At 38.4% G+C, this 14,464-nt stretch overlaps 1 protein-coding gene across 2 annotated transcripts in view; it reads right to left on the bottom strand.

Moving 5' to 3' along the window:
• The window catches only part of LOC119489494 (deleted in malignant brain tumors 1 protein-like), a 76,632-nt gene that overhangs the window by 20,717 nt on the left and 41,451 nt on the right, over window positions 1-14,464 (bottom strand). The window contains exons 11-12 of one of the 2 annotated variants that reach the window (XM_037772009.1): window positions 10,792-10,951; window positions 10,452-10,679 (exon numbers count right to left, since the gene is read on the bottom strand). The exons of the other annotated variant lie outside the window; for it this stretch is intronic. Coding sequence (XP_037627937.1) covers window positions 10,593-10,679; window positions 10,792-10,951 — 247 coding nt within the window. The 3' untranslated portion in view covers window positions 10,452-10,592. Of the gene's footprint in view, window positions 1-10,451; window positions 10,680-10,791; window positions 10,952-14,464 lie in introns of those variants that run through there. 2 annotated transcript variants of the gene reach the window in all.

Genomic DNA, 14,464 nt, shown 5'->3' with positions numbered 1-14,464 from the left:
TCCTGTTTGATACTATAAACTCTATTGTCTCTCCCAAACTTCAGACATTACCGATCTTCTCTAACAGTGACTGCAATAACTATCCTAATTATTTTATCAATAAGGTTGTAAATGTTAGTGCAAACATCTCACCCTTGTCCAGTCAACTCACTAGAGGTTGCACAAATCCATCCATCTTGGACTCCTTTTCTCCTGTGTCCATAGATGACATTGCAACCTTGTTAGGACAAATGAAACCCTCCTCTAGCCTACTTGATGTCCTATTGGCCCTATTATAGCATAGTCAACAATTTAAACCACTCCCTTTTATCAGGGTGTTTTTCCAGGTATTTTAAGCAGGCTATTGTTCAACCTTTATTGAAGACACCAAAACTGGACCCCTCCCTGCTAGAGAACTACAGGCCTACTCCCTGTCTTTTCCAAAATTCAGAAAAGGTTGTTGAAAAATAACTGGTTCAAATACTGGAACTGCACAGGGTGTTTGATACATTTTAATTTGGTTTCTGTAAACTTTACTCCACGGAAACAGCTCTCCTTAAGGTCTCAAATTATATTTTAATGGCTGCTGACGATGGAGATTGTTCAGTTTGGGTTTTATTGGACTATAGCTCAGCATTTGATACTGCTGACCATCACATTATAATCCACAGGCTAAATTACTTTATCGGATTTTCTGGGACTGCATTTGAGTGGTTCTCTTCCTGTCTCTCAGCCAGGACTTTGTCAGTCTCTGTGGGGGAATTTGTGTTGGACACAGCTGCTTTGCCATGTGGTGTTTGCCAGGGATTGATCTTGAGACACATTTTATTCTCTATATACATACTGCCACTAGGACAGATTATTAATAGTTTTAGCAACATCTCTTATCATTTGTAAACTGATGACATCCAGTTGTATTTTTCAGTTAAAACTGATGAGTCTTTCTATTCTGAACTGTTGTTTAAATGCAAAAACATTTTCTGCAGTTAAATGCAGATAAAACGTAAGTCCTGATTCTTGCTCCGGATCACCTTCACTCACTGATCAAGCAGAACCTTGGTGCCCTAGCCTCATCTTCTCGGTCTCGTCTGCGTAATCTGGGTGGGATTTTTGACCAATCCATGAGTTTGGATGCTCACATTAAGACGCTGACTAGATCATGTTTCTTTCACTTGAGAAACATAGCTAAACTTAGGCCTGTGGTGTCGAGACATGAAATGGAGATCCTAATCCACGATTTTATGTCATCAAGATTGGACTACTACTATTTAATAATTACTCCTTACACCCCTTACAAACCATCCAAAATGCTGCTGCTTTGGAATAGTCTCTCAATAAGCTTGAGGTCTTTTCACTCTGTGGACTCTTTTAAAAAGCAGCTAAAACAAAAAAAAAACATCTGTTCAGGCATTTAGGTGATATTTTATGTTTTAACTTTTTATCTGTTTCTCCAGTATATTTTATCCAGTGTTTTTATCTTTGTTTTATTTCTTTGATTCTATTTTATTTCCTTGACTGTGAAGTACTTTGTGCAGATCTGCGAAAGGTGCTACTGTATATAAATAAACTTGGCTCGCTTGCTTGCGGATTGCAGAAAATTAATGGGTGTATCCCAAAACAATTACCAGTTTAGCTGGAAATGGACAGCATGTACAGCCATATAATGATGACTGTGTTTCTTTTGAAAGCTGTCCAAAGAGGACAATGATTTGACCTATTAATTACGTTCACACTTTTTTCTGTTGGACTTTAGGTCTACAAGTAATTGTCAACAAGTACAACATCATCTGCTAAACTACCTGCTGCTGTTTGAACATCAGAGATTCAACATCATCAGAGCCGCCACAGGTACCACCTGCACTCATATTTGCCAACTCTCACGATTTTTCCGGAAGACTCGTTTTTTTCATTGCCCTTTCTTTTCACACTTTTTTTCCTTTTCATTATCTCAACCTGTTTCTGGCACTGTACAGTGTATATAAGCCATAAGGCTTACTTTTTCCACCTGGATGGCAATAGAGCGACACCACATGTCTTTTCCCAGCGGAGGAGAGCTGCTCGCAACACCACGGTGTGTTTGAGCTGTGCTTTCCACACATCACAGCATCACAGCAAAGCTGTGGTGGTGTGCCGCAAGCCATTTTAAATAACAGACAATTAATAATAATTGTTATAAATTGTAATTATTATAAATAATAATAATGATAATTTCAGAGTACAGTGGTGCCGTTGTTGCATTGTGTCTGAAAGGGCCTTCAGTGAGTGAGAGAAATAGAGGGAAATGGAGAGTACTAATAAGAGATCAAAATATTCAAAAAGGGGAAAAAATGAATGAATGAAAAATGATATGATATAAAGCCCAAGAATATTAGCCTGGTTAATACAAGATATTCACACAACTTCCCACCTGAGGGGTGAAATATTCAGTTTTCTTCCCCGGGAATTAAAAGCAGGCCTATTTAACAAAAAATGCTGTTGCACTGTACTTAGTATTTCGTTATTTTCATTCTTTAAAAGTCACCAGAATGCAGGAAACAAAGTCTCTGAAACTCAAATTATTCAAGAGGGAGGACCCCCAGACCACTATTTTTGAGGTCTCTATACCTGTATATTGAGCGTACTTGTATACTGAACTATGCACTCTTATGGTTCCCATTGTACAAACAGGACTGAAAGTGCCTTTCTCCCTCTAACACACAATCACAATCAAAAGTGGACCCACTCTCTACTGAAGAAATAGTTTCTAGGAAAAGTCTTGAATCAAAATCAGAATCAGAATCGTGTTTATTGCCAGGTGTAAGAGGTATACACTAGGAATTTGCTTTGGTTTTGTTGGTGCAAGTTAAACAGTTTATTTAACAAAAGAATAGATAAAAATGTTAGAATAAAATAAGAATAAAAAAATTGAAAAAGATTCAGAGCAACAGGGATGCTGTTTCTGGATAGACATGTTGCTGTTATATTTATGAAATGTAATTTTTCACAGCTGTGAGCACACTGGTACAATTTGGACACACAATATGTTCACTATTAATAAACTTTGAATAAACAAACGAACAGCGCTCTGTGCAGCAGCAGAGGAGGAGGTTCAGGCCTCTGCAGACTGAGTCCAGCATGTCGTCTGCAGCGGGCAGACCATGACGAATTGACTGCAGTTGACTTTTGCTGCTGGATCCAGGATATAACCTGCTAACGCTACATGGATAACGCTAAAACCAAACTTTACTTCACTTCCCTGGAGTCAAAAAGCACAAGCAGATAGCCTATAGGAACAGTGCCACTATGCCACTGCAACGATTGCCATACTAATACTTTACCATCTGCAATTACCTCCACTCATTAAATCCATGCTCTTCTGTTTAACCATGTGGTTATGTCAAAACAAGTTACTAATATGCCTATTTGGGAATTAATACCTCCACTAAGTGTATTTCACTGATGTTGCAACCAGTAACACTTACGCGACCTGGGTGTGTTTTTCCCCCGTGAGTGAGACTATATTTCCCCGGTGTAAGTCTTCATACTAACTTATTATTTCAAATATTTTTCATTGTGCCAAGGATAATACGTTCAGCACACTGTTGTATCAATGCTCATTTCCATTTACACATAAGATTCACAGAACAACATTCCTTTACATTCACTAATATGAAATGGATAATGTGATATTTTATGTTTTAACTTGTGTTTTTTGTCTGTTTCTCCTGTATATTTTATCCAGTGTTTTTATCTTTGTTTTATTTCTTTGATTCTATTTTATTTCATGTGATTTTATTTCTTTGACTGTGAAGCACTTTGTGACTTGTCTGCGAAAGGTGCTACTGTGTATAAATAAACTTGGCTTGCTTGCTTGCGGATTGTAGAAAACACATGGGTGTGCCCCAAAACAATTACCAGTTTAGTTTTGTTCTGGAAATGGACTGCATGTACAGACAGGTAATGATGACTGGGTTACTTTTTGAATGCTGTCCAAAGATGACAATAATTTGAGGTATTTATGACGTTGACACTTTTTTCTGTTGCATTTTAGGTCTACAAGTTATTGTCAACAAGTACAACATCATCTGCTAAACCATCACAACATTGTGAGATGGAACCAGAGGTTGCCCACTGGTGGCAACCCATATGTCTTCATTCACTGCAGACTAGGCCTGTGTGACAAGAGGAGCCAAAACTATTTTCCAGTGAGTCAGACACTCTAATCTAATCATTCTACCCCCTCTTACCTCACAGGTTTGTAGAAGAAGGACTTATCGGACTTATCATTCCAGTCATTACATTATGTAGGCTATGACCAATGGTGGCTCTCTTTTAGCTCCTTAGCAACAACAATGTGTTCATGTCTTAACTGAAACTGTATTTTTTTGTGATAAAAATTATAAACTAATTTAAATATACATGAATAAAAAAACAGGAGACGTAATAAAGATTAGTGCCTGCTTGTTCTAAATAAAACAATTAGGAAAACTAATATTATAAGAAAACTGTTATTACCCTGTTATCAAAACTAATGTTTATTTAATTATATTATGGTTTTAATAAATATTTCAATATTATTAATCCACACACCCATCTTGTATACATACTACTCATACTAAAGAATCATCAAAGTATAACATTGGCCTGAAAAATTGAAAAATGACATTTCATAAATATAACAGCAACATGTCTATCCAGAAACTGCATCCCTGTTCCTCTGGAAAGTTCACAGAACACAGTACCAAGGCTTCTCCTAGAAACTATTTCTTCAGTAGAGAGTGGGTCCACTTTTGATTGTGATTGTGTGTTAGAGGGAGAAAGGCACTTTCAGTCCTGTTTGTACAGTGGGAACCATAAGAGTGCATAATTCAGTATACAAGTATGCTCAATATACAGGTATAGAGACCTCAAAAATAGTGGTCTGGGGGTCCTCCCTCTTGAATAATTTGAGTTTCAGAGACTTTGTTTCCTGCATTCTGGTGACTTTTAAAGAATGAAAATAACAAAATATTAAGTACAGTGCAGCAGCATTTTTTTGTCAAATAGGCCTACTTTTAATTCTCGGGGAAGAAAACTGAATATTTCGCCCCTCTTGTGTGAAGTTGTGTGAATATCTTGTATTAACCAGGCTAATATTCATGGGCTTTATATCATATCCTTTTTCATTCCTTCATTTTTTGCCCCTGCTTGAATATGTTTATCTCTTATTAGTACTCTCCATTTCCCTTTCTTTCTCTCACTCACTGAAGGCCCTTTCAGACACAATGCAACAACGGCACCACTGTACTCTGAAATTATCATTATTATTATTTATAATAATTACAATTTATAACAATTATTTTTAATTGTCTGTTATTTAAAATGGCTTGCGGCACACCACCACAGCTTTGCTGTGATGCTGTGATGTGTGGAAAGCACAGCTCAAACACACCGTGGTGTTGCGAGCAGCTCTCCTCCGCTGGGAAAAGACATTTGGTGTCGCGCTATTGCCATTCAGGTGGAAAAAGTAGGCCTTATGGCTTATAGACACTGTACAGTGCCAGAAACAGGTTGAGATAACAAAAAGGAAAAAAGGTGTGAAAAGAAAGGGCAATGAAAAAACGAGAGTCTTCTGGGAAAATCGTGAGAGTTGGCAAATATGAGTGCAGGTGGTACCTGTGGCGGCTCTTATGATGTTGAATCTCTGATGTTCAAACAGCAGCAGGTAGTTTAGCAGATGATGTTGTACTTGTTGACAATAACTTGTAGACCTAAAGTCCAACAGAAAAAAGTGTCAACGTCATAAATACCTCAAATCATTGTCATATTTGGACAGCTTTCAAAAAGTAACCCAGTCATCATTACCTGGTTGTACATGCTGTCCATTTCCAGAACAAAACTAAACTGGTAATTGTTTTGGGGCACACCCATGTGTTTTCTACAATCCGCAAGCAAGCAAGCCAAGTTTATTTATACACAGTAGCACCTTTTGTAGACAAGTCACAAAGTGCTTCACAGTCAAAGAAATTAAATCACATGAAATAAAATAGAATCAAAGAAATAAAACAAAGATAAAAACACTGGATAAAATATACAGGAGAAACAGACAAAAAACACAAGTTAAAACATAAAATATCACATTATCCATTTCATATTTTTGAGTGCAAAGGAATGTGGTTCTGTGAATCTTATGTGTAAATGGAAATGAGCATTGATACAACAGTGTGCTGAACGTATTATCCTTGGCACAATGAAAAATATTTGAAATAATAAGTTAGTATGAAGACTTACACCGGGGAAATAAAGTCTCTCTCACAGGGTAAGTGGTACTGGTTGCAACATCAGTGAAATACACTTAGTGGAGGTATTAATTCCCAAATAGGCATATTAGTCACTTGCTTTGACATAACCAGATGGTTAAAAAGTAGAGCATGGATTTAATGAGTGGAGGTAATTGCAGGTTGTAAGGTATTAGTATGGCAATAGTTCTGGATCTAGATCTGGACGAACTCACAGATGTTGTGAGCTCTTGGATTTCATACTGCCAGGATGCTGTTATTCCGGACAAGGTAGTTAAGATCTACCCAAACAGCAAACCCTGCGTGAGCAAACATCCAAATTATCCCTGAAAAAGAAAAAAAGTGTTTTTAAAATGGCCAATCTCTCGGAATTAATCTCTCTACAAAAAGACATTAAACATGAAATAAAGAGGGCCAAGCTGTGCTACAAACAAAAGCTTAAATCTCCCTCACTGGCAAAAACAAGACTTGTCATCATTGAAGGCCATCTCAATGCAGTGAGATATCGGGATGAGATTCTGCAGCCAGTGGCGATCCCATATCTCCACAATCTGGGACCTATCTTCATCCTCCAAGATGACAACGCTCGCCCCCACAGAGCCAGGGTTATCACAGACTACCTCCACAATGTGGGAGTAGAGAAAATGGAACGGCCTGCCAAGGGTCCAGACCTCAACACAAATCAACACTTGTGGGATCAGCTTGGGCGTGCTGTACGTGTTAGAGTGACCAACACAACCACGCTGGCTGACCTGCAACGAATCCTGGTTGAGGAATGGAAGGCCATCCCACAGCAACGTGTGACCAGGTTGGTGACCAGCATGAGGAGGAGGTGCCAGGCTGTTGTGGCTGCGTATGGATCTTCCACCGCTACTGAGGCTCCTGACGGTGTATTAAATTAATAAAGTGTAAAATAACCAATATGTCTTGTTTGTTCCTTGTTACTGATAGAGAGTTCAATCATCCAATCCACCAAACAACTCAAAACAAGAGTCAACACCAACAGGAGAATACACTGTTTACCATTGGCAGAGCATTTTGGCAAATCTTTCTTGGGCGCTACTAACATAATCAGCTGTGCTGCTTATCCCACAAATGCATGAACCTTACAAGTTGGGCATCATTGTGAAGGTAAATAAACAGGCTTTCCAACGATGTAAAATACAATGCCAATTAGCATTGTAACAACAGAGAAATAATCCACCAAACACAAGTTTCCGAACTTTTTTTTCCCAGTTTATATATAGATATTTAGATATTCTTCAACTGTGCAAATATGACGAAACAGTACAATTATATTTTGCAGTAATTCAATTGTGCAATACTCTGGTTTACTCTGGCATTCATTTATACTGTACATTTAAACCAATATTCTTATTTATTTATACAATTCTTGGATTTTTACACACTTAATCATAGGTCACATTTTTCAGCATTGTTATTATTTACACTGTTGTTGTATATTGTTGTTTACTGTACATATTTTTCACATTTCTTATTTCTACAGTATTTTCCATATTTATTGTTGTTATGTTGTAGTATAATGCACACGTTTTTACATACTAATTTCTTATTTCTATTTCTAAAATGTCCTCTGTGTTTATATATATTTCTATGCTATTTTGCCATATTTGATCATTTGTTGATTTAATATAGTATACACAGTATATACGGTATATGAACTAAAAAGTATATGAATTATATGATTAATTAATAAAATTAAGTATATGAATTAAAAACTGACAGTAGTGCATCAGACAGGTAATCTGAAGAAAATCATGTGCCTCTGTGTCCTCCGGTGCTCCTAATGGCATCTACAAGATTTCACAGACCGGAGGAAAACAACCAATCAGAGCCGAGCTGGAGACTTGCTGTCTCTGAGCAGCTGTCAATCACTTGCGTACTCCGATCAAAAGGTCAAACTAGGCAGCGCTGATCAAATATGAATCAAGATTCTGTTACTGTATTGTTGTTGTTAATGTTTTTTCAGAAACATCTTGTAGTGTACTGTTTAGCTGTAAAATCAGAAAGTTTGTCACCCGGCAGCCATGTTGAGATCAAGTTGAGGAAATACCAAGCACCGCCCACCAGCTAGAGCAAACTTTCTCATTTTACAGCCGTTACAGTAACAAAATATGAATTTGTATTTGATCAGCGCTGCGTAGCTTGACCGTTTGATCAGAGTTCCTGAGTGATTGACCGCTGCCTCTATTAAATGAACAGCCAATAGGAACGCTCTCTCTCTGAAATGACCTGCGATTGGCCAAAGTCTCCCGTCACGGACTAGATTTTTTAAAGCCTGAAAACAGAGCCATGAGGAGGTGCAGAAGTCTAGTTTTCTCTCACAACACTTGAATCACAATATGCTGAAAGGTTATTATGGAGTTTTTACCCATTGATACCAAGAATATTCTGCCTACTGCAGGTTTAACTTTGTTCACAAACCCTCAGGTAGCTTTAACCATAAGGACCAATATGGGTATGAAAAACCCAGTGTCATACTGTATCAAAGCATGCAATACACCTGTCCGTCCACATGGGGGTAGGCTCTGCCAATGTTATACTTTGCTGATTCATTAGTATGAGAAGTATGTATCCATGATGGGTGTGTGGATTAATAATATTGAAATATTTATTAAAACCATAAAATAATTATATAAACTGTTTAGTTTGGATAATAGGCTAATAACAGTATTCTTATAATATTAGTTTTCTCCATTGTTTTATTTAGAACAAGCAGGCACTAATCTTTATTACGACTCCTGTTTTTATTAATGTATATTTAAATTTGTTTATAATTTTATTACAGAAAAATACAATTACATACTAATTCAGTTAAGACATGAACACCTTGTTGTTGCTAAGGAGCTAAAAGAGAGCCACCATTGGTCATAGACTACATAATGTAATGACTGGAATGATAAGTTCGATAAGTCCTTCTTCTGCAAACCTGTGAGGTAAGAGGGGGTAGAATGATTAGATTAGAGTGTCTGACTCACTGGAAAATAGTTTTGGCTCCTCTTGTCACACAGGCCTAGTCTGCAGTGAATGAAGACATATGGGTTGCCACCAGTGGGCAACCTCTGGTTCTGAAGAGTGAAGCCAATGCTGAAGTGCCTTAAACTTGCATTCTTTCTAACAGCCAGCAGGGGGCGACTCCTCTGGTTGCTAAAAGAAGTTTGATTGTATAGAAGTCTATGAGAAAATGAGCCTGCTTCTGACTTGATTTATAACCTCAGTAAACATTGTAAGCATGAGTTTATGGTCTTAATTGCTAGTTTCAAGTCTTTTTCAATACAGCATGATGTTTTTTAGTAAATTATGGTCCCATTTAGAGTCAAATAGACCATAAAGCAGGGGATGCTTTAGGGCGTGGCTACCTTGTGATTGACATGTTGCTACCATGGTATTGTCCAGTTTGGGTGTTGTCCGTGTTTTCGTCTTACAACTTTAACTCTTTCACAGCATGTTTTCTGTTCATGACAGTTCATTGTAACATCTAAGTCATCTAAAAATGTCTTGTTCAGCGTGCTTAGCCCCACTGTGTCACTACTGGTTGCAAAAAAACAAGATGGTGACGGCCAAAATGCTTAACTCAGCTTAAAATAAAAGTGAACACTCCCAATATTAATTATGATAACATAAGTGAAAGAGAAAACATAACACAGAAGAGCTTTTTGTGGGAATTATAAAAACCTTTATTGTCCTCTGGGCAATCAAAATTAGAAATTACTTTGACGTGGTTCACAAAATATACACATAGTGTTGACATGTTGTCCCATACAATGTGATCATGGTCCTGAGCCACATAAAGAAATTATGATCATTTCCTATTTAGAGCAGCTTTAAATATGATGAGTTGGGCAAAAAAGCATTTTTACAGAGAAAATCAGTGAAGAAATTAAAGAGATTTGTCTGGGACATGAAGCTATGGGAACGTTTAAATCAACAGGGTTATATATCCATATTGCTCCACAGTTAACCATACCCTGTGTCTAATAAACTTTCAAATAAAAAATAGAAGTATTTTGAACAAGCATAATTGCACATACCCACTCATTAAAAATATCATAATTTGTATTAATACGAATATTTGTATTATTCCCATTTTATTACAAAAAAGTACAAAGGTAAAATATGAGGGATTATACTAAAGAGTTATAATACTGAACCATTACAGTATATCATACAACATTTTAAGAAAATAACATAACACTCATTTTGCAGTGTTTATTAGCTCCCTCCATTAATATGTCAGTTCTCCCCTAAAGATTAAGATGAGAGAAAAGGGAAACATGGTTATAACTTCCATACAGCTGACAGTGCTGAGATATCTGCTCTGATACCAGATTGTATTTAGTGAAAGTTGATTGGTCCAATAGTAGTAGTAACGTTTCCTCCTTCAACTGTGTCAGCAGAGCGATAAGTCCTTCTTCTGCAAATCTGTGAGTTGAGAGGGAGTGTAATGATTAGACACCTATACTCAGTGTTTGGATATAAAGCATTGATTGCCTATTGGTTATTTTGATTGAGTGAGAGGATGAGTCTGACTCACTGGAACACAGTTATGGCTCCTCTTGTCACATAGGCGTAGTCTGCAGTGAATGAAGACGCATGGGTTGCCACCCTGGAGAGGGAACAGCAGGGCAGAGAATCGAGCACGGTAGGACAGGCCATTCTCAACCACTGACACACGACGAGAGTCAGTAGAGCACCTGTCAGAGATGTCAGATCAAACCATTAGGACCATTACACATCACCATAGATTTTACATTTTCCACTCCAGTCCATCTAAATTAGGAGAGACACATACCTGGAATGAATGAGAAAGTATCGAACGGGGTCATCAGGGTTTGAGGAGCTAGTGGTATAGCACTCCTCCAGAACGACTGCAAAGCTTGGATCACTCAGAGGCACAGACGCTTGCACATGCAGGGCAGAGCCCACTGGCAGAGAGAGCGGACCCGCTGGGTAGCTGTATGAATAGTTGGCGTCCCGGAAAAGATTCATGTAGGCTCTAGCTTTGGTACCTGATCCCGTGAGGCCACCCTTAAGGCTGTTAAGAAAGAAAAACAATTAGAGATGTATTTCATCCCTGCAATAGCAATTATATTATCCAGGGATGTAGGCCCACATCTTTTAAGTGTATTGTATACAGTCAACGAATGAAATAAAAGACTCACAGCTGAGGTTTGATTACAGCATTCAGGCTGGTTTCGGTTTCCAAGGGATAGGCACAGGAGAACGGAATAATCGAAGGTAGAACGAAGGAACCGTTACTTAGAGGGGAGAAAAACAAGCTGTTGCAGTAGATGGCATGGGTGGTGTTGGTCTGAAAGAAAAAAGGATCAATGAATGACCAGTCGTGTATAATCTATCAATCTCACTGCAGGGAAGTAGGTGAAAACAGTGTTTGTATTGAAATCAATAAACTTTGGAATTAGGGTAACACTTTACAATAAGGGGCACAAAAGGAACAAATGAGGAACGAAGGAGGAGCTAACTGCTCAATACCATTTTATAGAGTAGCTTATGATTATTTAATTGAGAAATGGCTGTTAGATATCATGTTATTGAACTAATATGTAATCAATTGTTGGTGGGTATCTGTGAATCCTTATAATGGTCCTTTACTTAATGCATAGTTCTTGATTACCTCTGAATGATGCGCTAAATGGCACTTAAACTTTAACAAAACATTACTTCATTCTTACCCACGTATTAGTTTCTATTTTGTGTCTTCTGAAGAAAAGTACACCATACGGTGTTGTTATTAAGCACTGAATCATCACTTCATGATTACCTGTCACATTACTCACCAAGTTTGTGCCTATCCTTAAGTAAAATGGTCCACACTGAGTTGTACTCTGTAACAAACTTTTGAGTACTGGGACATGAAATCATGTAGTAATGATTCAGTGCTGAGTAACAACTCAATATGATGCACCACTATAGCAGACACAAACTTGGTAAATAATGAACACAAACACATGCTTTCACACACACGGTTGGTGCTTCCGTTGTTAGCTAGCTTACAGTTAACATCTGTACAACTAGTACATTGTCTGTTTGAGTCAGTCAAATTTATGTGATTGACGCAAGGTGAAAATTTGCCTTGCTTTCTGTCTATAATAAATATAATATAATATAAAGATACATTTACAGAGCAGTAAAGAATAATACCAGTACAAGAGAACAGAAAATGAATGAATACAATAGACTTATAGACAAATAATTACGTGGTAAGTAAGTGACTTAATCTCACCGTCATTACAGTTCCACAGAAGCCAGTCCTACGTTGCACCTGGTACCACACAATATTATCACGCACTGTGTAGCTGGTACAGTATGGGGTCGCCAGGTGACCAGAGAATGCATTCAAACCAGCCGACAGCAGATTTTGCAATGGCACACCAACTTCAATCTTATAAGGGGAGCAAACAAGCTGAGAGGCCTGGATTAGTGGTTGTTGGCCTGAAACAATAAAGAAAAGAAAAAAGTGTAAATGGGAGAGGTTTTGAAACATTTCAATGTTACTGTATTATGTCAGTCTCACTGGATTGTTGTGATTGTAGTAGCTGTGGTTTTAGCAGTCGTGGATCTACCATATGTGGTTGTAGTAGTTAAGGATGTACCATGTGTGGTTGATGTAGTTGTGGTTGGATAAGTTGTGGTTGTAGCAGTTGACGGTGGATAAGTTGTGGTTGTAGCAGTTGAGGGTGGATAAGTCGTGGTTGTAGCAGTTGAGGGTAGATAAGTTGTGGTTGTAGCAGTTGAGGGTGGATAAGTTGTGGTTGTCCCATGTGTGGTTGTAGAAGTTGTGGTTGTACCATGTGTGGTTGTAGTAGTTGTGGTTGGATAAGGTGTGGTTGTAGCAGTTGAGGGTGGATAAGTTGTGGTTGTCCCATGTGTGGTTGTAGAAGTTGTGGTTGGAGAAGTTGTGGTTGTACCATGTGTGGTTGTAGTAGTTGTGGTTGGATAGGGTGTGGTTGTACCATGTGTGGTTGTAGTAATCGTGGTTGAAGTGGTCGTGGTTGGAGTAGTTGTGGTTGGAGTATTTGTGGGAATTCCTGTTTGAAGTGAAAGCAAAATCTCTGTCAACCCACATGACAACTGCAGGTTGCAATTACAACAGTATTGAGCAAAAGCCCCATTTTTTTTACTTGGTTTAGAAATAAATTATCTAAACATAAAGTATTGCCTTAATAGTAGATTTGCTTATTGTGGTGGAAGAGGATGCTCATTCTGTATGATACAAATTAGAGTTTGGAAACGTTTGTTTTAATTGTAAATGTGGCTTGTTGTAAATAAAGATGTCCATTCTTTATGGTATCCAGTTAGTTCTAGGATATTAGGTGCCTTCTCTAGTTTTATGTGAACAATACCAACTGCAGTGCGCTTACTGTATGCATAAACTTACCTTCACAAATGACACCAGCATCCTCAGCATGATGACAGTAGTGGTACCCTAATCCCCGATGGGTACAGTTTGTTAGTGATGCTTCATTCCCTGTACAGTGAAGGTCAGCTAACCAAATTGGTCCAGTGCCCTGTCCAAAATATGCATTTCCTAGAGCTGACAGAGCTCTGCCACAGCCCAGCTGTCGACAAACCACATGAGCATCATTCAAATCCCAGTAGTTGTCACAAACCGTCCCCCAATTGTAGTGGCGGTAGATCTCCACTCTGCCAGAACAGCTGCTGTTAGAGTTGACCAGTCTCACTGCAGGATATGGTGCAGTGTATGGATGAGTTGCGATTGGAGTCGTGGTTGGAGTAGTTGAGGTTGGAGTAGTCGTGGGTGGAGGAGGAGTTGTGATTATAGTCGTGGTTGGAGTAGTTGTGGTTGGAGTAGTTGTGGTTGTAACAGTTGAAGGTGGATAAGTTGTGGTTGTAGCAGTTGAGGGTGGATAAGTTGTGGTTGTAGCAGTTGAGGGTGGATAAGTTGTGGATGTACCATGTGTGGTTGTCGTAGTTGTGGTTGGATAAGGTGTGGTTGTAGCAGTTGAGGGTGGATAAGTTGTGGTTGTAGCAGTTGAGGGTGGATTAGTTGTGGTTGTGGCAGTTGAGGGTGGATAAGTTGTGGTTGTAGCAGTTGAGGGTGGATAAGTTGTGGTTGTAGCAGTTGAGGGTTGATAAGTTGTGGTTGTCCCATGTGTGGTTGTAGAAGTTGTGGTTGGAGAAGTTGTGGTTGTACCATGTGTGGTTGTAGTAGTCGTGGTTGAAGT

Source organism: Sebastes umbrosus, chromosome 1, assembly GCF_015220745.1.
Source record: "Sebastes umbrosus isolate fSebUmb1 chromosome 1, fSebUmb1.pri, whole genome shotgun sequence".
NCBI lineage: Eukaryota > Metazoa > Chordata > Actinopteri > Perciformes > Sebastidae > Sebastes > Sebastes umbrosus.
This window is presented reverse-complemented; position numbering and strand designations above follow the sequence as displayed.